Source organism: Aplidium turbinatum, chromosome 10, assembly GCF_918807975.1.
Source record: "Aplidium turbinatum chromosome 10, kaAplTurb1.1, whole genome shotgun sequence".
Classification (NCBI taxonomy): domain Eukaryota; kingdom Metazoa; phylum Chordata; class Ascidiacea; order Aplousobranchia; family Polyclinidae; genus Aplidium; species Aplidium turbinatum.
The window spans coordinates 4035163-4056885 of record NC_137481.1 but is presented as its reverse complement, the minus strand read 5'-3'; the positions used below and the strand labels follow the sequence as shown (position 1 = coordinate 4056885).

Genomic DNA, 21723 nt, shown 5'->3' with positions numbered 1-21723 from the left:
GAAACGCACACTAGTGTTTACAGGACATTTACAAACTTAAAATAAGCAACCCTATACTCACAGACATTTTCGAGATTCGAAAACAGACGTTTTAACTAAACACTGAAACAGCGTGGCTGGACATCGCATTGGAATAACTTTAAGCGACCCTCACCTAGAACTACAATTTGATTGGTCGGTCGGTAGAATCGTATGCAAAGCGAAAATATGCTTCCCGGAAATTATTTTTTGCCTTCATGCTGTTTAACTCCTCAAGAAAAGTATTTTTGGTTATACTTGTGCGCTGATACCTTCCGCGAGCCGCACATAACAGCGTGGCGGGCCGCCAGTTGGTGACCCCTGTTCTATGTCTTTGTTTCATGATAGGCCATCGGAAGGTATCAGCGCACAAGTATAACCAAAAATAAAATCCAAATCCGCCAAATCACTTCTAAACTTCATTGCCACATGGACTTCACATCTAGAACTAATGTCTGTAAAAATAAGTTTTTTAATTTATACCAAGGAAACTCATTAATTTTAATAGGCAAACATAAAATTGTTCAAAAGCAACAACTGCATTGAAGTTCTTGTTGCCTTCGCACGCCACAGTCCGCCCCGATAGCTCAGTTGGTTAGTGCGTGGCTTAGTGAACGAAAAAGCTTCAAGATCAAGCGGCGCTGGTTCAACTCGTTGGGTGTTCGCTTGAGCAACGCATTTCAGGAATGCTCTCCATTCAGCGGCATCTAATGGATAGAATAATTTCTCGGCAACAACACTTCAACAATCGTAAGCTTCATTCTGTCAATCTCGACAACCGGCCCTGCGTCAAAAGCCTCTACAACTATGAGAATCAACCAGAAATTACCTATCAAGGCTTTGTCTGTAGCCACTTAAACATGACAGTTCCCGTAAGACCTGTAAGACACCGCCAAGCAATCAAAACACATGTTCAAGTGACAACCGTCCAATTGTCATTCACTCTAGCCAGACTTAGACAACTACAATTTTTTTAGCTTTTTGAAATTAGATTAGAATTATAATTACAGCTATTCTAGTTTTTACAAATTAGACTAGGCTTAAAATTAGAGCTAGCTAAGTTTTCGCAAACTAGAGTAAAATTTAAACTAGATTAGAATTAGTTTGATGCAGTCGTCGCATATCTTTTTCGATTTGGATAAAAACGCTAATATGGCAACTCATGGGCAACTCTAGTTCAAAGTGTCGTTTCCCCATCACTGCACCAAAACCATATACGTCATAATAGACATTGTGATGTAGGTGAATTGATGAGTTAATCGAGTTTTTAATGACTTCGCTACTTCAGCGATGGAATGACACTTTGATCTTGATCGTTTTATTGCATTTTCTTTGCATGAGGTTCCTTTGATTTGCTGAAAAACAGTTGGGAAAACTAGAATTTTTAGCAAAACTGGAGAATAGATTAGGACTAGAATTAAAGTAAACAAGTTTTTACCAAATTAGATTAGAATTAAAATTACTAACATTTTGCAACTAGAATTATCTAGTTGTCCAAGTCTGCCTCTAGCATTCAGCCAGAGAGTTGATATTACTTTGAACTTTGTTTGGTAATTACAGAAAGAAGAATTACGACAGTAGTTGGAATCGAACCCATGTCATCGAAATGATTGTATTCCATAGCCTTAACCCCACTAGACCACACAAAGATATGCGACGACTGCATCAAACTAATTCTAATCTAGTTTAAATTTTACTCTAGTTTGCGAAAACTTAGCTCGCTCTAATTTTAAGTCTAGTCTAATTTGTAAAAACTAGAATAGCTGTAATTATAATTCTAATCTAATTTCGAAAAGCTAAAAAAATTGTAGTTGTCTAAGTCTGGCTAGAGTGTTGACAATTGGACGGTTGTCACTTGAACATGTGTTTGGATTGCTTGGCGGTGTCTTACAGGTCTTACGGGAATTGGCATGTTTAAGTGGCTACCGACAAAGCCTTGATAGGTAATTCCTGGTTGATTCTCATAGTTGTAGAGGCTTTTGACGCAGGGCCGGTTGTCGAGATTGACAGAATAAAGTTTACGATTGTTGAAGTGTTGTTGCCGAGAAATTATTCTATCCATTAGATGCCGCTGAATGGAGAGCAGTCCTGAAATGCGTTGCTCAAGCGCACACCCCACGAGTCGAACTAGCGCCGCTTGATCTTGAAGCTTTTTCGCTCACTAAGTCACGCACTAACCAACTGAGCTACCGGGGCGGACTGTGGCGTGCGAAGGCAACAAGAACTTCAATGCAGTTGTTGCTTTTGTTCTTTTAAACAGTTTTATGTTTGTCTATTAAAATTAATGAGTTTCCCTGGTAAAAATTAAAAAACTTATTTTTACAGACATTAGTTCTGGATGTGAGGTCCATGTGGCAATGAACTTTACAAGCGATTTGGCGCAAGCATAGGTTTGGTATGGGTTCCATCAATAGCCTACTGATTATTATTATACACAATTTCTGTTATATTATTAAAAAGTTAATTATTCATTACTATTTATAAATTGTTCATAATTATTATTCAACATTTAAAAGTGATTTTTATAAACTTATTTACCTTTAAAAGTATAAGAAAAGCTTTTTTAGATTTGAAACTTAAAATTTTCAACATGTCTTTGCAAACAATGCTTGATAGACGACAGTGAATTCCTTCACGAACGAAATACGGAAAACGGGCTCCGCTTCACGATTTGTTAAAGCGGACGTCACGAAAAATGGCATCCTAGAAGAACTTCGTGACACAAATTCAGTTTGCTTACCGGTCGAAATTTTTGAATTAATTTTATTCATTGAAACGTAAAAAGCTTAAATAAAAAGCACAAGCTCAGCGCATAAAGCTGATATCATCCTGACTCCCTTTTGAAAGCTACATAAGCGTGAGCTTGAGCGGTTAATTTCATTTATCAAATTATTCAAATCAACGTGTTTTGATTTATTCATTCAAACATTATACAGTCATCAAGCATGCGCGCTTTCATAGTAGCTCTCTTGTGCATTTGCCTGGTGATAGGATCCACAGATGCGGGATGGAGAAGAGGATGGCGGTGAGTTTCATTCTACATTGTAAAATCAGTATTTTTACATTGTATCAACGTCTGCAGACGTTGAAGCTAAACCCATTCCATTTTCATCAATGCAAAAATGATGGCGTTTAGTTGAAACATCAAAAACTTCTGAAGCTGATAATATGGTACTGATATTTTGCATTCATCAAATGCTGGCATTTGCACAACAATCTAACAACTTAGTGTAATTTATTTAAGAATCGATTTCGCTATAGTAATAGCATGTTCAGCTTATTCAAATAGATAAATATTTTGTGTTTTTCATGCATCTAAGGTGTTATTTAGTTATTGAAATCTGTATGAACTAGACAAGAAAACTGTCAATCTTCACTGTGATTGTGTTTTGCTTCCCAAATAGCAAAACTGGTCATTTTCTAAGATAAATCTTTATCCTTTTGTGGCCCACCTGACCTGATCAACCAAGCCTTGATGGTTAGCAGATTTTGGCGGATTTTGCTATTTGGGTTAGGAGAGATACTTTCTATACCCAGTCTCGTATTCCGAGACTATTTCGTTAAATATTGGACACTTCTTTTTTCTTTTTTTTAAGAAAGCTGCTGTGTTGCTACTTTCAACCAGTTTTCTACATCAGATCTCTGCCCGTTAAACTATTTTTGAAAAAAAGTTTTTAGTTTACTGGATCTTTTGTAAGCCTAGCTTGATTTACAATGTAATGAGACATCTAAAACAAAGTTGTACGGTCGACGAAGCGAATTGCAAAATTGGCATTGCATTGGTTCAATCAATCAACTATTAAATAATGGTTGGCAGCGCAATTATATTGCAGATGCAAACTTCAAAAAAGTGTATATATCATTGTTTGTGCAATAAACATATCACTACCAACAAAACTTGCCTGTTTTAAGTTTAAACACACGTCTATCGACATCGAAACATTGTAATGATGTAAGATTTTGCCTGACTGAGATTCCTATTAATAATGAGTAACGACGTGCAAAATCATTTTTCAAAAATGCTAAAAAAAAGCAAGTAGGATACACGACTCTTGATATTTCTAAAGCAAAGCAAGAAATAAGGCTTTAAATTTAATAAAAAAAACAACCATTTTCAAAACGTTTTTTTCAGCCGTTTCAAGAGAAAGTTGAGCCCGGCGGCCAAGATCGGGGGACGGATCTTGCTCAGAAGCGCTCTACGTGGTGATGCAGACAAAATCATTCCACAACTCAGAGAAATGGTAAGTGTAAATAAATTGATAATAATAATAATAATAAGTAGATAACTTATTGATTGGTGCGATACTGACGAGCCCAGCCTCATGGGCGAAACACTGTGTCTATCGCTGTCAATTCTTGGTACAAATCGGCTGCCGAGAAACATATTGTTGGTTGGATGGTCTGAATGGCTAGCGTGGAAGCTACACTGTTATGGTTGGCAAATCGCAACTGCTCGCTGTACTAGTGAGTGCTCAGCCTTGTGCTGATAGCCGGTAAGAACGCCTCTTTCTTCACAATGGCAGTGAAATGTTTGATATTTCTTGGCAATCTTTGAGTCCACAAGCCTTGTTTCATTGTTATCAGACATTTCTTTTAACATGTTACAGTATATAAAGAAAAAAAATCACTGCTTTAGAAAAAGAAAGATCAAAGTTAAATTAAATGTGAAATAAGATTAAACTTGATCTAATTAATCCCCCATTCAGTGCTACAAGTGAGCAATCGGATTTCAATGAAACTTGCAATTCGTTTTGAATTTCCCTAGGTTCCTATAATAAAATTTGCAGACAACTGACATTTAAAAGTATAAAGTATCTTTAGATTTTCAGTTATGATTTGTCTTTTCTTTTTTTTAGAGAATTATTAACTCTATTTTAAATATTACTTATTTTTAAATATTAATTATTATTTAACTATTAATTACAATTTTTTTGGGAACCACGCAGGAATAAGATTTTTTAAAGAATCCAAACAAACGACAAAGTATCTCGATACATCGGTACAATTTGCTAATTTTTTTTACTACAATTTACTACAAATTTGATACTTTCACGCTTCGTTTGACTAATTTTAGTTCAAAACCTCAAATTTAATGCAGTTTTAAAAGTCGCCGTGGCATTCAGGCATACGTCCAATGGTTGAAACTATAGATAGACGGAAGGCAAGAAAGCCAATCTTCGTATCCTCCTTCAGACATGCGTTTAATTGTTTTGCTAAAGACACAACCGCGTGCTTTTGAGCAATGTCGAACCGGCGCTCTTTCGATCGTCGTATCGACTCTTTCATTCGTCTACACAGTGACGACTGCATCAGTTATGAATTTGACCGCCTGATTTATTTCATACTTTTCACTTAGATCTTTCTTTTTAAGGATCACAACCCATTCGAATCTTTTTTGAAGCGAACGAATGCCATGTTGGAAAACCTCAGCAAAGATGCATCCGCCCAACTAATCCGGCAATTGAACGAACAAGCAAAAAAAGGTGAACTACAGTAGAAAAATTCATATTTGGAAAAACTGAATGCTTGAACCTTGCTTTCGCATAAAAATCGTCATAACCACGTCTCCATTTTTGTGAGAATGCAAATCTCCATGGGAGGCTGCAATAGTCTATGCTTTGTGACGATCGGATCTCTTTAAGCCTGAGCAGAAGCAAATCTAAACCGTTTGAATGTTTTGAAAAAGAAAACAATAAAACTTTGAATGTTATTTTTTTACTCATTGCCCGCTCACTATCTTGTCTGATGACCACACTCCCGCATAATTATGACAGATTGCTACCACGTTTTGTGTTTGTTCGTCAGTTGTTGCTCATACATAAAAATCTAACAATTTAGTTTTCATACTTTTCCAGACTCCTCTATAGACGAAGAGTTTGATGCTCTCGACGAATTACAGCAACAAATCGAATAAGTTTGCAAAGAATGAACCGCCATTTTTTGTTGCGATTGTATATCCAAGACCACTGGAAATGTATGCTGTCGGTTATTCACTAGTGTCTCCATTTGTGTTTGTTTTTCTTGATCGCCTATGTTTAAAATAAATTGGATAACAACTTTTAATAAAACATGTTTCGAGAGATGCTTGGAGTTTGTATAAACAAAAATCTTTGACAAACTAAGTACAACAAATTAGTTTTCTAAGTCTTCTTCTTGCTTATGATGCTGCAACACAGGCAGAATCTTCCAACTGCCAAAACCAGTGTACTGTCTCAGTGTTAGGATCTATATCGTCTACATGTCCTGCAGGTCAAAAAACTATACAGTGCTGTTTGAGGTTCGCCACAACCGCAGACTGGGGTGACACACAAATCCCAGTAAAGCATGTTTTGTTTAAAGCGACCAAAACCAGCACGGAGGCGTTTTAAAGTTAGGGGAGACTGGGGTAAAGTGTGCAATGGGGTAAGATGAGCAACCCCTGCTTTTGGAACAACGAGTCGGCGGAATTTTTATTTTTTTATTCTGGATATATCACTCATTATGCCACTTCATTTTATGTATCTGTTATGTCCACTCAGAATTGCATTTTACAATGGCACGCAATTATATTGTTTATGTCGAAAATTCGAAATTTTTATTTTTTTGCCAAAAACTGAATAACTTTATTGTTACACTATGCATGGCCACCTAAAGATACGGCCTGATTTATCACATTTTGCAGAAATTTCCAAGTTTTTCTAACTTTGGGCGAACGTTTAAATAAATTTTTCTAAATATTAGATTTTTACACCTTCTTTATTCTTTTCCCCAGCTGACACAATAGGTTTTAACATCCTCACATGTTGAAAAACAAAGAAAATTTGATTTTGTAGATTTTAGTCAGACTGTTAATTTTCAATAACAGTCTGATTTTGCGTTTTTCAACTTACTTTTTCTCATTTGCTACTGCTTCCCCAAGGCAACAAAGATTTTTTTGTCATTAGGAAACCGCAAAAAGTAAAAACATCTCAAAAAATGTCAGTTAAGCACTAGCAGTAGCTGTAATCAAAATCTGCAAAATGTGACAAATCAGGCCGCATCTCCAGGTGGCCATGCACTATGTAAATCAAATCTGTTTTCTTTGTATTGGTAAGTATAAAGTGTGAGGATATTCAATAAAACGTTCAGGTTGGTTAATCTTGTAGTTTTTTAAATATTTGTAATTTTGTCACAAAAATCAGGATGGGGTAAAATGTGCAATGCGAGTTGAAGTATCTTGGAGCAGTTGCTCAACTTACCCCAAAAGAAATAGCCTTAGCTTATTTAATGTTTGAACTGTTGAATTTGTGTCTTTTTAGGTTCGTATTGGATAAAAAAATAGTGTTGTGTTGTAAAGCATAATGCCTCGCAACCAGGGCCTCTGAGAGAAGTTTTCATCAAGGGTACGAAGAGTCATTCCGGGACCCCTCTCACTCCGGGCCCCCCTCGTCTTGGACAAAGCGCGTGATGTTTGCTTAGGCGTACCGCGTATTGCACACCATACAACATTTTACTGCAGAATTAGACATCTGTGCGATATAATAGTATCTGACTGCAATAAACCTATTACTTAATTTTAATAGGCTATGCACAATAATATTGAATATAAAAGATCAATGTGTCACTTACCTTATATGATATAGGCCTACCCTGCCCTGCTGCCAGATAAGAAAAAACTGAGCATCATAAAATACAAGTTTATAGGAACAGAGAATGGGATTGGCCTATTCTAAATTAAATTCTATTCCTATGCATCTGAATAATGACAGTTCAGTTTATTTTTGTTTTGTTGGCGAAAAAGAAAAGAACTAAAATATACAAAAACACAATAGGCTAAACACAAATAATTCGCACAACAAGGATGGCAGCGAAAGACCAAAAGGTCACCAAAGTCAGCTGCCACCCAAACATTTAAACAAAAGACCCAAAATTAAGAATATTAACACATAAGCATAATACCAGCACTTTACACAATACATCAACATAAAAAAAAAAACTGTGCAGAGAAATAAGCAGATGATATGTTTCAGGAGTGATCATTGTACAAATTCATTAATAAACATTTATATATATATATTTAAATTTAAAAGCATTATAACACTTTTCCTGTATTTCTTTTGGTATTTGATTCCATAGTTTCACTCCATTAAAACATAGCATCTTCTTACCAGAGTTTGACGTTGCAGAACATAAATGACCGGGCGCCACAATGCTCTGCACCTAAATATCCTGACACCACAGTGTGCGCGCCTATTTGACCGGCGCCTAATTGTCTGCACCTAAAAGACGTGGACCACATACAGCCAGTAGGCTACTATTGTACAAAGAGGATAATTTGTACAGTTTAACAACTTCATAACAGTATAATGTGCTATTACTGTAGAACTGTGATGTAATGGACCAACACTCTGGTCAGTTTTTTTTCTCCAAGGCATTTGGATGTAACAGATGTCAGATTTCTGATACAGGAAAGGACAAAAAATGCTGCCCATGAATAGTCCATTATATCCAAATTCTGCTGAACATAAAAAATTCACTATTTATATATAGTTATTAAACAATCAGTCCGTCATTTAACTTGAACATGCACAAAATTTTGCTGAGATTGAGAATGGCCGTCCAAAAGCAAAACAGCTCAAGTACTTTCAAAAGTTCACGCTTCAACAGGCTCAAGAGCATCAAATTAGTAGCTGTAGTATGGTACGATTGCAAGTTAGCCCACAATCAAAACTAAATATAGTGTAATACTTGTACTACAATAACTTCATGATCGGTATTTAGTTACTAGTTAGCATAACAGCTTGTCTGGACTTTTCTTTCAAAAACTTTTATAACTTGGCCAAAATAAACTTTGTCAGGGTCTTCTTTAACTCTTAGCCAATGCTTGCATGTCAACTATATACCGTATATACCAAAAGCAGTATTTTGTACATCGCTGAGTTCATTTATTCAGCAAAACAGATTTTTCTTGCCTTTTTTTCTGCAAAAACTTTAATAACTTTATCAAAGTTAACTTGTCTGGCTAACTTTGATTTTATGCTGAGCCTTGCCAGATTGACTAAACGCTCTTTACCTGTTGTTGATCTTAAATAATTTTTGATCAGCTTTAGTTTACACAAACTTACCATCTTGCTTTGCGTTTTTAATTAGTGTTTTGTGTTGTGCATATCATGTGAATTGTCACACACAATTTTTGTTTGCCAGTTGTTGACGGTGCTGTTGAAAGGTGTCGCTTGTACAGCTTTAATGTAAAAATTTCAAACTTAGTTATTTATCTTAGATGTAGCCTATAATTATTCAAAATGAGGACACTATGTGGTGTCGAAAACGTTGGAGTTAGAAGTTTTTTATTGTTTTTATTTTGTGTTTAATAAATAATGTTAAATCTGTTAACGTTACTGAGTGTCATATGTATAATATCTCGTACAACAAGTCAAGCTCTCTACCAATGCTCAAACACAACATCAGGTCAAAACATAATCAAATTAATCATCTGACCAATAACCTTTCTTCAATAACTTTTGCATTCACCACATGCTTAGCAGAGGTGAATGAAGCCACTTTTTTTTACTTTGGCTCCGCTCCAGCTCCGAAAGTATTGACTCTGGCTCCTGCTACAACTCTTAAATTCATTTTAAAGTAAAATAAGCGTGAAACTTCCTTTTTCAAATAGTTTTTAAAAAACCCAAAAACACCCGGGCTTTTTAAAAAAAATCTGGCGGGTTAGGCAATCTCAACCTTGCTTTTGCTGTGACGCTATGCCCCCCCGGACAGGACAATAACCAACTTTTATGATTTAATTTAGGGTGCTTTTAACAGAACATTTTTAACGTAAAGCATTAAATCACCACTTTGGGCCCCTAATTTGCGCACAATGCACTTAGTTACCTTTCCGGGCCCTCTTGCTACATTACGGGCCCCCCCAGGACTAAATAATAACAACTTTTATGCTTGAATTTAGTCGTTTAGGATGGTTTTAACCAAACATTTTTGCGCGTAAACTATAAAATCACAATTCCGGGCCCCCCAACAATCACAGGTCTGGGCTCTCAAGGGTACGCCGTACCCTCCGTACCCCCCTCTCATAGGCCCTGCTCGCAACTATACAAACAAACTGACAGGGGAATGTTTCAACTTAATCGAATTGCTCAACTTACCCCAGGTCATTGCTCAATTTACCCCATACAATTTATGCCGGGGTAAGTTGCGCAACACGCGAATAAGTATCAATATAAACAAATGTAAAAATTGCAAGGTAATAAAACTCAATCTAAAATGTAGCTGATTCACTAGTGCTTTAAGTTCACCCTATTAAAATTTTCAAAACAAACCGTTCTTTTGTAAAAGCGACTTAAACAAAAAGGTGCTCATCTTACCCCACCCTCCCCTACTATTCTTTCTTGGCAGGTCTGAGCCAGCCAAGCATAGACAAACAAACGCAATCACAAATTAACAAACAGCTTCAACATCCCTAGTAGAATCGTATAGTGAGCCCGAGTAACAGTCAAGACTTGTGCGCCCGGTTAGCTCAGTGATTACACGTCCGGCTCAAGATCACGCGGCGCTGGTTCGACTCTCGGGGTGTGCGTTTGAGCAACGATTTCAGGACTGCTCTCCATTCAGCGGCACCCAGTGAATGGAATAATTTCCCGGCAACAACACTTTAAGAATCGGAAAACTTCACTCTGCCAATCTCGGTAATTAAATCAGCGCTGAGTCAATAGCCTCTACGACAAATATGCGAAATTACCAGGAATAACCTATCAAGACTTTGTCAGTCCGAGGATAAAGATTCAAAACCAACCAAGACCTATAGTATTGATTTTAGACTACTTGGAAGATATAAATAAATGTACTGTAATAGTGTATTGCTGTGGTGCAAATTGTAATGTAAAACTGCTTGTAATACAAATCTAAAGCTGTACGTCTCACATTTAAATCATCTACAAAAACTTGCAGCAACGTAATCAGAATGGCGTTTCATGAAAGACTTTCTCAGTCTGATAACAAATAAAGTTAATTTATTCCTTGAAGCGGCGCAATAGATAATGATGACGAAACAAAATGGCAAGACTTGGAACAAAAACTAAAACTAAATGGTATTTTAGGAAATCTGCGAGAAGTTTACAATAAAATCGAAAATTTAATTTAATAGCACACTTAAGAACAATCTTAGCAGGGTACCGTCAGCATAGAGAAACAACTTATTAGCGAAGAAAATTCAGTAGAAATAAAACATTTTGACATTGTGTTTTTTGTAACAATAGTCTATACCAGGGGTTTCCAAACTTTCTGTTCATCGGTACCCTTTGGTCAATTTATAGATTCGCTCGTGCACCCTCAAAATTTTCTCATATTTTTGGCTTTAGAAAGTTTAGATATTGCAACAAATTAACAGTAGAGCTGCATTAGAAGACTGCATACATGATATTTTGTACCAATCAAAGCACACAAAAACAAAAAATTGTTTCTTAAACACTGATTCCCTATGCTTGAAAAAATTAAGATCCTTGTCTTTGAATTCCGGATGAGCTCTCTCCAAATGCCGAGTGAGAAGGGTTGGTTTCATCGAATCATTTCCCAATGATTTTTGACAAAGTACACATACTGGTATATCGAAACCATTGTTTATCGTAAATGTAAACCCCAACTTTAAGTAGGTTTCCGAATATTTTCTTTTTTTGACACTCATTGTTTAGCTTTTTAGAAAGTCCGAAAATAGACAAAGATTTTAAGTAAAACAATCGAACGTTTTTGAACTCAGCAGCGTGATTAGCTAATCGTTAAGCGAATTTATATTGCACACTGAACCTAAAAACAAATGAAGACCTGAATTAAAGAACTGGCTACATTAAAGTGTTTAATAAAAAGGAAATTGAAGTTTTGAAAAATATTGCAAACTTATTTCAATCTCATGTTAAATCTTTTCAGTCTTATCCTAAGGTAGGCTTAGGCTACACCTGAAACTCATGCATTCTAGTCTGCTGACTTAGTTCTTAATTCAACTGTTAACATCCTTATACTTAATCTAATGTACCCCTTGAAAAGTCGAAATGTACCCCTGGGGGTACATGTACCCCTGGGGGTACATGTACCCCAGTTTGGGAACCTCTGGTCTATACAATACAGTGCAATTTAGCAGCAAAATAGCAACGCAAATAGAAGCTGGAAGCAGAGGCCACATACGTCATGATGTCAGTTGTTTCAATTTAGTTTGTTTTTATTTCTGGCAACTATAACGAAAAACATTATGTGCCAAACATAGCAGAGGTCCAAAAAAACGTAGAAGTCCAAAACACGATTGTAATAATGTGCTTGATACCAAAATAGAATATTGAGTTTAAAATATGGCAAGGTTATCCAGTATTTTAGGCACAAAGACACATTCATGTGCTTTTTACGAGTATCGCGCCGACACCCTTCAGATCTAAGGCGCTATGTAGATGGAGGAAATGAGCAGAGAGAGATATGTGAGTTTTCACATAGATTTTGGCAACATGTGACGCATGTTAGATTTCAAAGTCTGAAAGTATCGACAATTAAAAACCCCGTCTAAATTTACAATACATTTGAATTGAAATGCAAGATCCTTTAAATGTCTTTCCAAAGACACAACCGCGTGCTCTTAAGAAGTGTCGAACCGGTGCCCTTTCGAACGTCGTAAGCCTACCGAGCTATCACCACTCGGCAACTCGGCAACATGCATTCAAGATTAAGAGTATACGCAGAAACGAAATGAATTCAAAGTAATCTGAACCTATAAATGAAATAAGACTTGAAAGCAGACATCAGGCTTGGATGGATCTCATACATGGCGGATTTCATATCTAAAGCTTTTCGAATTCGAAAAATGAAATAGACACAAAAAGTGAACTTTAACTTAAAATTAATTAAAATATATTGGCTACGAGCAAAATTTAAACAAAAAATGTTCTCAGCGCAAAAATTGAATTTCAAAGAGTATTTATCGAAATGAAAAAAAAAATCATCTTTAGCTCTTAAAATTGCTTATTTGCTTCCAGCAAAATTTAGACAAAATAATTTCTCTGCTGGCTCAAACGGAAATCTCAATAGTTTTCGGCCATAAGTTGGAAGTTTCTAATTTAGGTCGGTTTCTTTCTTGGATTAATTTTATCTAAATCCGGCCAATTTGATGTGCTTGCTCTCCAACAAGGCTTTAATCGCACGTAAGTAAGCGCTAGAAACACCGTACTGGAATCTCAATCAATGGCCAAAGTAAAATGAGGAAAATCGCTCCACTCTACGATTTTTTGAATAGGACGTCACAATTTCGGAAAAGAATAACTTCGTGGTACAATCGTTTTTTGCTTACCTGTCAAAAATATTGAATGATGTTCTTACTCAGTAAAAACTCACAATGAACGCAAAAAAGCTATCTAACAATAAGCTATTAGCCAAACAATACCTTCCTCTTACCTGGCTTCCGCACTCCATAAACTAGAAGTTTGCAAGACATCACACCATTTCATAAATTAAAGTCAACAAATCGTTAACAATTTCATTAAGTTTTTTCACATTTGTCAATCATGCAAACTTCTGTTGTTGCTCTATGTCTTTGTCTCATGATAGGCTTCAGCGAAGCATGGTTGTGGAGGTAAGTCTCATATGTTTCAATACTTTAAGACTTTACTGCAAATTATATTGCTTCAAGTATAATAATGTTAATAGCCTCTGCTTGAAGCGGTTGAAATAAAATGAAGCTGCACTGTTGCTGCTTGGTTAGCCATCTTATAGCCTAAATTTATCTCATAAAACCTTTCTGGTACTTCGAACTTAACCCAAGAAAATTGTCTGCTTGAAGCTGTTGAAATAAAATGAACCCGGTTAGCTGTTGCTGCTTGATTAGCAATGCATCTATAGCCTTAATTTATTTTCAAAACCGAAAGTGTGTTGTTAACCTGAAAACTTTTTTTTTTGCCAAGTTTCATAAATCAATAAGCAAGTTGATTATTTTGAGTAAATAAACAAAGTTAACCTACTTCAAGTTCGATTGAGAATGTGCGAATTCGCTTTTGTGATTTATCCTGATGCTTTGGTAGCCTTTTGGTACGGGATACTGTAAAAAAATTATTTACAGGCACAAATACGTTACTTGAAATAAATGTTTTATCAGACTTATGAGGTACATGCTTTGCCTTGAAGAATTGTTTAAGAACAAAACAAGTTACAATAATAATTCTTGTAGGTCGGCCAGGGTTTTTTGTCGGTCGGGTCATATCAAATACCTTATAAAAATTGGCAGTTTTGTTCCTGCTTAAGTCTCGCCCTTAAGAGGTGGACTAAGGGACTAATTACTAATTTTATTTACATTATTACCATAATAATTTAAAACATTAAAAAAAGATTATCACTTACAGACACAAGGAGCATGGCGAGCACCACAGCACTGGAAAAGCTGTCGGAAAAGCTGTCGGAAAAGTTGTCGGCAAAGTAGCAGGGGTGGCTGGAAAGGCAGTTAAAACTGTCGGCAAGGTGGCCGGCGGAATTGCGAAAGCTGGAAAAAAATTGCTTGGAGCAATCTTTGGTGACACAGACAGGCTTGTGCAAAAACTTAAGGAAATGGTGAGTTCCATTTGATTGGTCGGTTGGTTTTGAATCTTTATCCTCGGACTGAACAAAGTCTTGATATGTTATTCCTGGTAGTTTCGCATATTTGTAGAGGCTATTGGTGTTGCAAGCGTTGTAATTATTACGGGAACAAATTGATGGATGATTGGGTCGTAGACTAACTTTATTTTACACAGCAATTTGTTGTCAATTCACATTGGATCTTATGCGAAGGATTAAAATACTTAAATGCACTCTCGTTCTCGAGTTAGAACAATACAAAGTAACAGCAATTGGAGTTAAAGTTTCTGACGTCATAATCATAAAAGCCTGATAACATTCTTTTTTTTTGTGCAAATGACAAGCAGTATCTTAATGAGAAAATGACAAGTTTGTTCAATGCTGGCAATTCTCTCAGTTGCTAATTTTTTTGCATTTGTAGTCCATTATTTCTCGACACGCATTTGAAAGGCGAATAAATCTCTTTCACTCTTTCAAGCTGTTGGTAAAAGTTAAATTACTCAAAAGTGCAAAGCTATCAGGAAACACACGACCCATTAAATCACAATTTTGTTGTGATTTAATGTGATTTAATGGGTCATTAAATTACATTTTGCTCTTGACAGATTGTGTCAAGAGCTGCTTGGTTAGAAAATTTAAGGCAAATGTAAATGCTACTACTGCGGAATCGCAACAGTATAGATCTTTGATATTTGGTTACGTTGTTATAATGTATAATAATGATAACTTTAGCTTACTGAAGCTAGAACTTCCTTCCTTCACCACTAACCAAAACAACAAATCAATGGAAAAAACGATTGATTTTCTGTCTGGAAACTAACTCTTTCATTTCTCCATGTCCAGGACAATGAAAAGTACGAGGAGTTTATGAGAGATCTAGACCAAGTATTGCAAGATGAAGTAAGCGAAGACGCATCTGCTGCAATACTGCTCCAACTGGACCAAGAAGTGAAAAGAGGTCAAATACAAATTGATTAGATTTTAAAGCCTAAAAGAATGAACCATTTATTGTTGAGCAACATAGGCTAAAATTCATAATCATTTGCATTAGTTTTGTAATGTTTAAAAAACTAAAATTCACTTATGCTACAGCTTAGTTTATTAATATGTAAACTGTAAATTCATGTAACAACAAACTGGTACGGTTCTTTAAACCTAGTCAAAGGAATCAATAAATAAATAAAAAAAGGTGTGTGGGCTGCTGTTTTGTTCACAGCATATTATGCGTGGAAAGGCTAGACCACTTTTAATCCAAATGTTTCAATCTATTCAACATTATTTCTTTTTTCAACTGAAACCTCCCCATCGACAAACAGCAGACGCAGTAAAAGTGCTTCTTTCAACTTCAGTGATCTGTGTTCAGAATAGCAGTCTACATGGAAAGGTTTAAAGTATCAACCCTCCCCCATAACATTGAACTAAATATTTTAAATCTTTTTAGTGTTTGTTATGGCTTTCTGAAACGCATTATCGTCAAAACAGCTTCGGCAAACTGCCATTTTTTAAACACCCACGTGAAAACTTTCTGCTTACGTCACATTTTATACGAACATTTGAGATTTTCATCAAGTGACAAGTGAATCTAAGTTAAGTAAAAATTAAAGTAGAAGTAATATCATATTTTACACCAACTCGTCGTGAACAGTTTGTGCAAGTTTGTGGGCTTTCCTACTAGCTTGTTTGTGTTGCATAGACGTTATCAAGTCGGTTAAAAGTCTAATAATAGTTTTCGTTTATTTTCATAGATTCCTCTGAAATGGAAATGGAAAAAGAGTTTGATGCTTTTGAAGAGTTGTGGAAACAAATCGAATAAGTTTACATGGAATGAACTTGTAAACCTTCGATACAATTCCATAATCAAGATCAATATCCAGACAGCAAATCATCGTTGTTTTGCATTCATTTGCTGCCTGAAACATTATATTTGTTGTCAGTTAAGGCTTTTTGTTTTGTGTTTTACTCATAGCGTTCGTTTATGTTTGGAATAAATTATTGTAAACCTGTTGTCAACAATCAAGACGGGGTATCGAGGTTGGACACTTTCTCGCACATTTTGCAAGAACATTATTATTATTATAAACATAGCCAGCACAAAGTTGCAAATTTTATTATTATTAGCAATAAATCGCCAGATTTATCCCAAGTCCAAACACACTCTAACGGGTTGTTACAAAAACAAACACATATCTCAGTCACCCGTGGCAGCCTTCCTTTCGTACTAAACTACCCAGCAACATATGTTATTGCATAAGAAAAATAAATTCAAATTTTTTAACCCTCTATAATATGAAGTGGTGTATTCGGTGGTAAAACCAATGTCAACTTGGAAACAAAAACGATTCTTTTCTTAAAATAATGGAATTTTTCCCTGGGAGGAATTCGTCCTCAGTTAAGTACCTAAATCTAAACTCTGATGATCCTCCTTTTAGGGTGAAACAGGCTGTCAAGGGTTGAGAGAGTAATAACTATATTTGATTTAATTAGCTCTGCTTGGCTTTTTGCTTAGCATTAAGCACTTGTTTTAGTATTGATTGTATTTATTGTTTAAAAACCTAAACTCTAAATCTTTATCCATTACGAATAAGTGTGCCCGTGCACAGGACAAAGCAATGTTGTTAATTGTGTAATCGATTTCTCAGCGAAGACCATGCTATAGATCCCACTCATAGCCTACACTTTCACTACAGCAAAAACGAAAAATGCAACAAAAGATTATGATGTTTAAAGTGATGTTATGTAGCCTACTTTGAATGGAAACGAGGACTATACTTTTATCAAGGAATTGTAATATAAATTTTTAGTATAAATCTCTTTAAAAAAAATTCGAAGAATGTTTCTTAAAATTTAACGAAATTTTGATGTAAATTAAAAAATTACAATTGGTCTAGTTTACATTTGGAAATAGATTTTCAGACAAAAATCTAAAAGCCGCCAATTCAGAATTTTAAATTCGTGAAGGCTTCTGCATGATAATGGCCTAGTAGGAATTATATAAGGTTGGTCTCCTGGTTAATAAAGTTACAAGAAAACAGTTCAAACAGAGTTGTGGAATCGGGCGATAAATATACGACTCTAACTCCTCAGTTTATAACTGGCCCACTTCGATCCGGCTTCAGTGTTGCCAGATTATTAAGGGTTGCCAGTTGTTTTAAATTTTTGACGTTTTTTTTTATTTTTAAAATTTTACTTCACTGAAGTAGGGATTGAAACTGAAACGGTGACTTTCATAAAAATAAAATGACAAGAACAAACACTTATATTTTCTAGAAATATGTTGGAGTGCATAATAGAGAAAAAGAAACAATATTTTGAAAAAAATTAAAAAAATTTGACTGTCCATCGTTTGTATCAAGTCGGAGTCGGTCTTGATTTAACGACTCCGACTCCGAACATGCCAAAATCCCTCCGACTCCGTCTTCACAGCTCTGTTGAAAAGAACAAAAGCTCTCCTTAACTAGCGTTTAAGTGGCTGACTCAAAATCAAGCGGCGCTGGTTCGACTCTCGGGATGTATTTCAAAGCTACATTCCATTCAGCGGCGCCTAGTGGGTGGAATAATTCCTTGGCAGCAACACTTCAAAAATCGGAAACTTTACTCTGTCAATTTCAGTAACCGGCCCTGTGTCAGTGGTTCAAAGCCTATACAAATATCCGAAACTGCAAGGAATAATCTATCAAAGGCTTTGTCAGTTCGAAGATAACGATTTAAAACCAAACAACCAATTTTATAAAATTTGAAAAATTGTTTTAAACTGACGACATCCAAAGTGGCTCTCTGTGACCTTTGTGCATTTGCAGTTTGTGTATTATTTCGTTGTTTTGTTTTGGATATGGACAACTTTGTCTGACGCAAATAAATATTAATAATAATAACAAACCGGGTACTTGTTAGCTTCTGGTTATTGGATAAAAACACCTTTTGAAAACATCTTCAAACAACACAAAATTTCGTTTCAAAGTAAAATTTGTTTGTTTAAATTTCCTTTTTGTTTTGAACATATGCAATATGCATATGCTGAATTATAGTGGAGAACAGTTACAGGAACAGCGTTTCAACCAATCAGAAAGTTACACTTAAAACGGAGAAAAACGCAAACATTTCCTGTAGAAAGTAAAATCGGTAAAGGTTCAATGGGAGCCAGCGTGGTCTAGTGCGTTAAGGCTATGGAATACAATCATTTCGATGACATGCGTTCGATTCCAACCACCAATTATTTAATTATTCATTATTACTTATAAATTGTTCATAATTATTAATTTAACATTTAAAAAACTTTTTTTTATCAATTTATTTACGTTTAAAAAGTAAAAAAAGCTTTTTAGATTTAAAACTCAAAATTTTCAACATGTGTGTAAAAACAATGCCTGATAGACGACAGTGGAACCCTTCACGAATGAAATATGGAAAACGGGCTCCGCTTCACGATTTGTTGAAGAGGATGCCACGAAAAATGGCATCCTAGAAGAATTTCCTGATATAAATTGAATTTGCTTACCCGTCGAAATTTTTGAATGAATTTTATTCATTTAAACGTAAAAAGCTTGAATAAAAAGCACAAGCTCAGCGCATAAAGCTGATAGCATCCTGACTTCCTTTTGAAATCTACATAAGCGTGAGCCTGAGCGGTTAACTTCATTCATTAAATTGCTCAAATCAACGTGTTTATTCATTCAAACTTTGTAAAGTCATCAATCATGCGCGCTTTCTTGGTATAGCTCTCTTGTGCATTTGCTTGGTGATAGGATCCACAGATGCCGGGTGGAGAAGAGGGTGGCGGTGAGTTTCATTCTACATTGTAAAATCATACTTTTTACATTGTATCAACGTCTGCAGACGTTGAAGTTAAACCCATCAATGCAAAAATGGCTTTTACGAGTTGAAATATCAAAAACTTCTGAAGCTGATAATATGGTACTGATATTTTGCATTCATCAAATGCTGGCATTTGCACAACAATCTAACCTCTTAGTGTAATTTATTTAAGAATCGATTTCGCTATAGTAATAGCATGTTCAGCTTATTCAAATGGAATAATATTTTTGTGTTTTTCCTGCATCTGAAGTGTTACCTAGTTATTGAAATTTGTATGAACTAGACAAGAAAACTGTCAATCTTCACTGTGATTGTGTTTTGCTTCCCAAATAGCAAAACTGGTCATTTTCTAAAATAAATCTTCATCCTTTTGTGGCCCACCTGACCTGATCAACCAAGCTTTGTTGGTTAGCGGATTTTGGCGGATTTTGCTATTTGGGTTAGGAGAGATAATTTCTATACCCGGTCACGTATTCTGAGACTATTTCGTTAAATATTGGACACTTCTTTTTTTTCCTTTTTACAAGAAAGATTTAATGTTGGTTGGTCGGTTTTGAATCTTTACCCTCGGACTGACTAAAGCCTTGATTGGTTATTCCTGGTAGTTTCGCATACTTGTAGAGGCTCTTGACGCAGGGCCGGTTACCGAGATTGACAGAGTGAAGTTTTCCGATTGTTGAAGTGTTATTGCCAGAGAATTATTCCATTCACTAGGTGCCGCTGAATGGAGAGCAGTCCTTAGAATGCGTTGTTCAAGCGCACACCCCGAGAGTCGAACCTGCGCCGTGTGACCTTGAGCCGGGCGCGTAATCACTGAGCTAACAAGGGCGGCCAAATATACATCCAATAACATCGAAACATTGTAATGATGTAAGATTTTTGCTGACTGAAATTGCTGTCAATACTGAACAACAACGTGTAAAATCATTTTTCAAAAATGATAAAAAAAAAACAAGTAAGATACACAACTCGTGATATTTCTAAAGCAGAGCAACAAATAAGGTTTTAAATTTAATAAGAAAAACGACTATTTTTAAAACTTTTGTTTTTTCAGCCGTTTCACGCAAAAGTTAGGCTCAGCGGCCAAGGTCGGGGGACGGCACTTGCTCAACAGCATTCTTCGTGGTGATGCAGACAAAATCATTCCACAACTCAGAGAAATGGTAAGCGTTGATAAATTGATAATAAGTTAGTAATAATAAGTTGATAACTTATTGATAATTTTGCTAGTTGCAAGCCCAAGAGACAAAGACTAACGTGGCAGTGAAATGTTTGATATTTCTTGGCAAACTTTGAGTCCACAAGCATTGTTTTATTGTTATCAGACATTTCTTTAACATGTTGCAGTAAATAAAAAAAAACATCACTGCTTTAGAAAAATAACTATCAAAGTTAAATTAAATGTCAAATGACATTAAATTTGATCTAAATCAGTGGTTCTCAAACGGGGGTCCGCGGACCCCAAGGGGTCCGTGAAGCGATTTCAGGGGGTCCGTGAACGTTTCCGAGTTTTCAGCATGATTGATAAATTACAAAATATAAAAAAAAATTGTGCTTTGTTTATGTATTAGTCTACAGTGATTCTCAAACTGTAAGTCTCAACGCACTGGTGAGTCGTTTGAAATTGCAAAGGACATCGCACAAAGGTTTGATTTCTTGTAACTAAAAATATCATATAAATGAGTTAAACCTTTTAATAAGGCAATGTTGGGTATCTTCGACTTAATTCTTTTGAAACAGCAGATTGTTGATCATTGATTAACTTAAAAATGCAAACGTTTGTCAGCAGTCTATTACCACTCACAGTTTTGCAATGACTGATTATAACGAATTATTATTATTGATTACAAATGAAAAAAGAGAGAAATTCTTTGTAAAGATCATAAGTATTCTATTAAATTTTGATAAAATTTATAGAAAAACATCAAATGAGTATAGATTACTGATGTTTGATCCTGTGTGCCAACATATAGGTCATAACATAATTTCATCAATCGTCAAGTGCGTTGGGAATTCAGCAAAATCTTCTAAGTGTGTTGCTTCGAAATTTATGTAACATATGATTCCATGAGGAGACTCGATATACTAAAGTTTCAAATATAAATATTTAGGGGTCCGCGACTGCTTCGAAGGCACCAAAAGGGGTCCACTAAGACAAAAAGGTTGAGAACCACTGATCTAAATAATCCATTCACTGCTACAAGTGAGCAATCGGATTTCAATGAAACTTCCAAGTTCGTTTTGAATTTCCCTTAAGTTCTTGTAATATAATTTGTAGACAACTGACATTTAAAAGTTCAAAGTATCAATTTCGATCAATAAAAAATCAACCAGGTTTGGTAACTA

The 21723-nt window shown here is 35.6% G+C and overlaps 2 protein-coding genes across 3 annotated transcripts in view; both read left to right on the top strand.

Moving 5' to 3' along the window:
• The first annotated feature begins 2853 nt into the window (after positions 1-2853).
• The window catches only part of LOC145778359 (uncharacterized), a 33308-nt gene continuing 14438 nt past the window's right edge, over positions 2854-21723 (top strand). The window contains exons 1-4 of one of the 2 annotated variants that reach the window (XM_082589833.1): positions 2854-3043; positions 4151-4259; positions 5390-5501; positions 5874-6102. In XM_082589833.1, coding sequence (XP_082445959.1) covers positions 2964-3043; positions 4151-4259; positions 5390-5501; positions 5874-5932 — 360 coding nt within the window. In that variant the 5' untranslated portion in view covers positions 2854-2963 and the 3' untranslated portion in view covers positions 5933-6102. Of the gene's footprint in view, positions 3044-4150; positions 4260-5389; positions 5502-5873; positions 6103-21723 lie in introns of those variants that run through there. The other variant, XM_082589832.1, reaches the window with a different exon arrangement.
• Positions 13466-16569, top strand: LOC145778865 (uncharacterized). Its single transcript, XM_082590456.1, has 4 exons — positions 13466-13591; positions 14355-14559; positions 15409-15523; positions 16311-16569. Exons 1-4 carry the CDS (start codon positions 13524-13526, stop codon positions 16376-16378), a joined length of 456 nt encoding a protein of 151 aa, XP_082446582.1. The 5' UTR covers positions 13466-13523; the 3' UTR covers positions 16379-16569.

Excerpts from the sequence above, each read along its gene's own strand:
- LOC145778865 (XM_082590456.1), top strand. The coding sequence starts at position 13,524 with ATGCAAACTTCTGTTGTTGCTCTATGTCTTTGTCTCATGATAGGCTTC. Across the intron at positions 13,592-14,354 it reads AGCGAAGCATGGTTGTGGAG|ACACAAGGAGCATGGCGAGC; the intron begins GTAAGTCTCATA and ends TATCACTTACAG. Across the intron at positions 14,560-15,408 it reads TGCAAAAACTTAAGGAAATG|GACAATGAAAAGTACGAGGA; the intron begins GTGAGTTCCATT and ends CTCCATGTCCAG.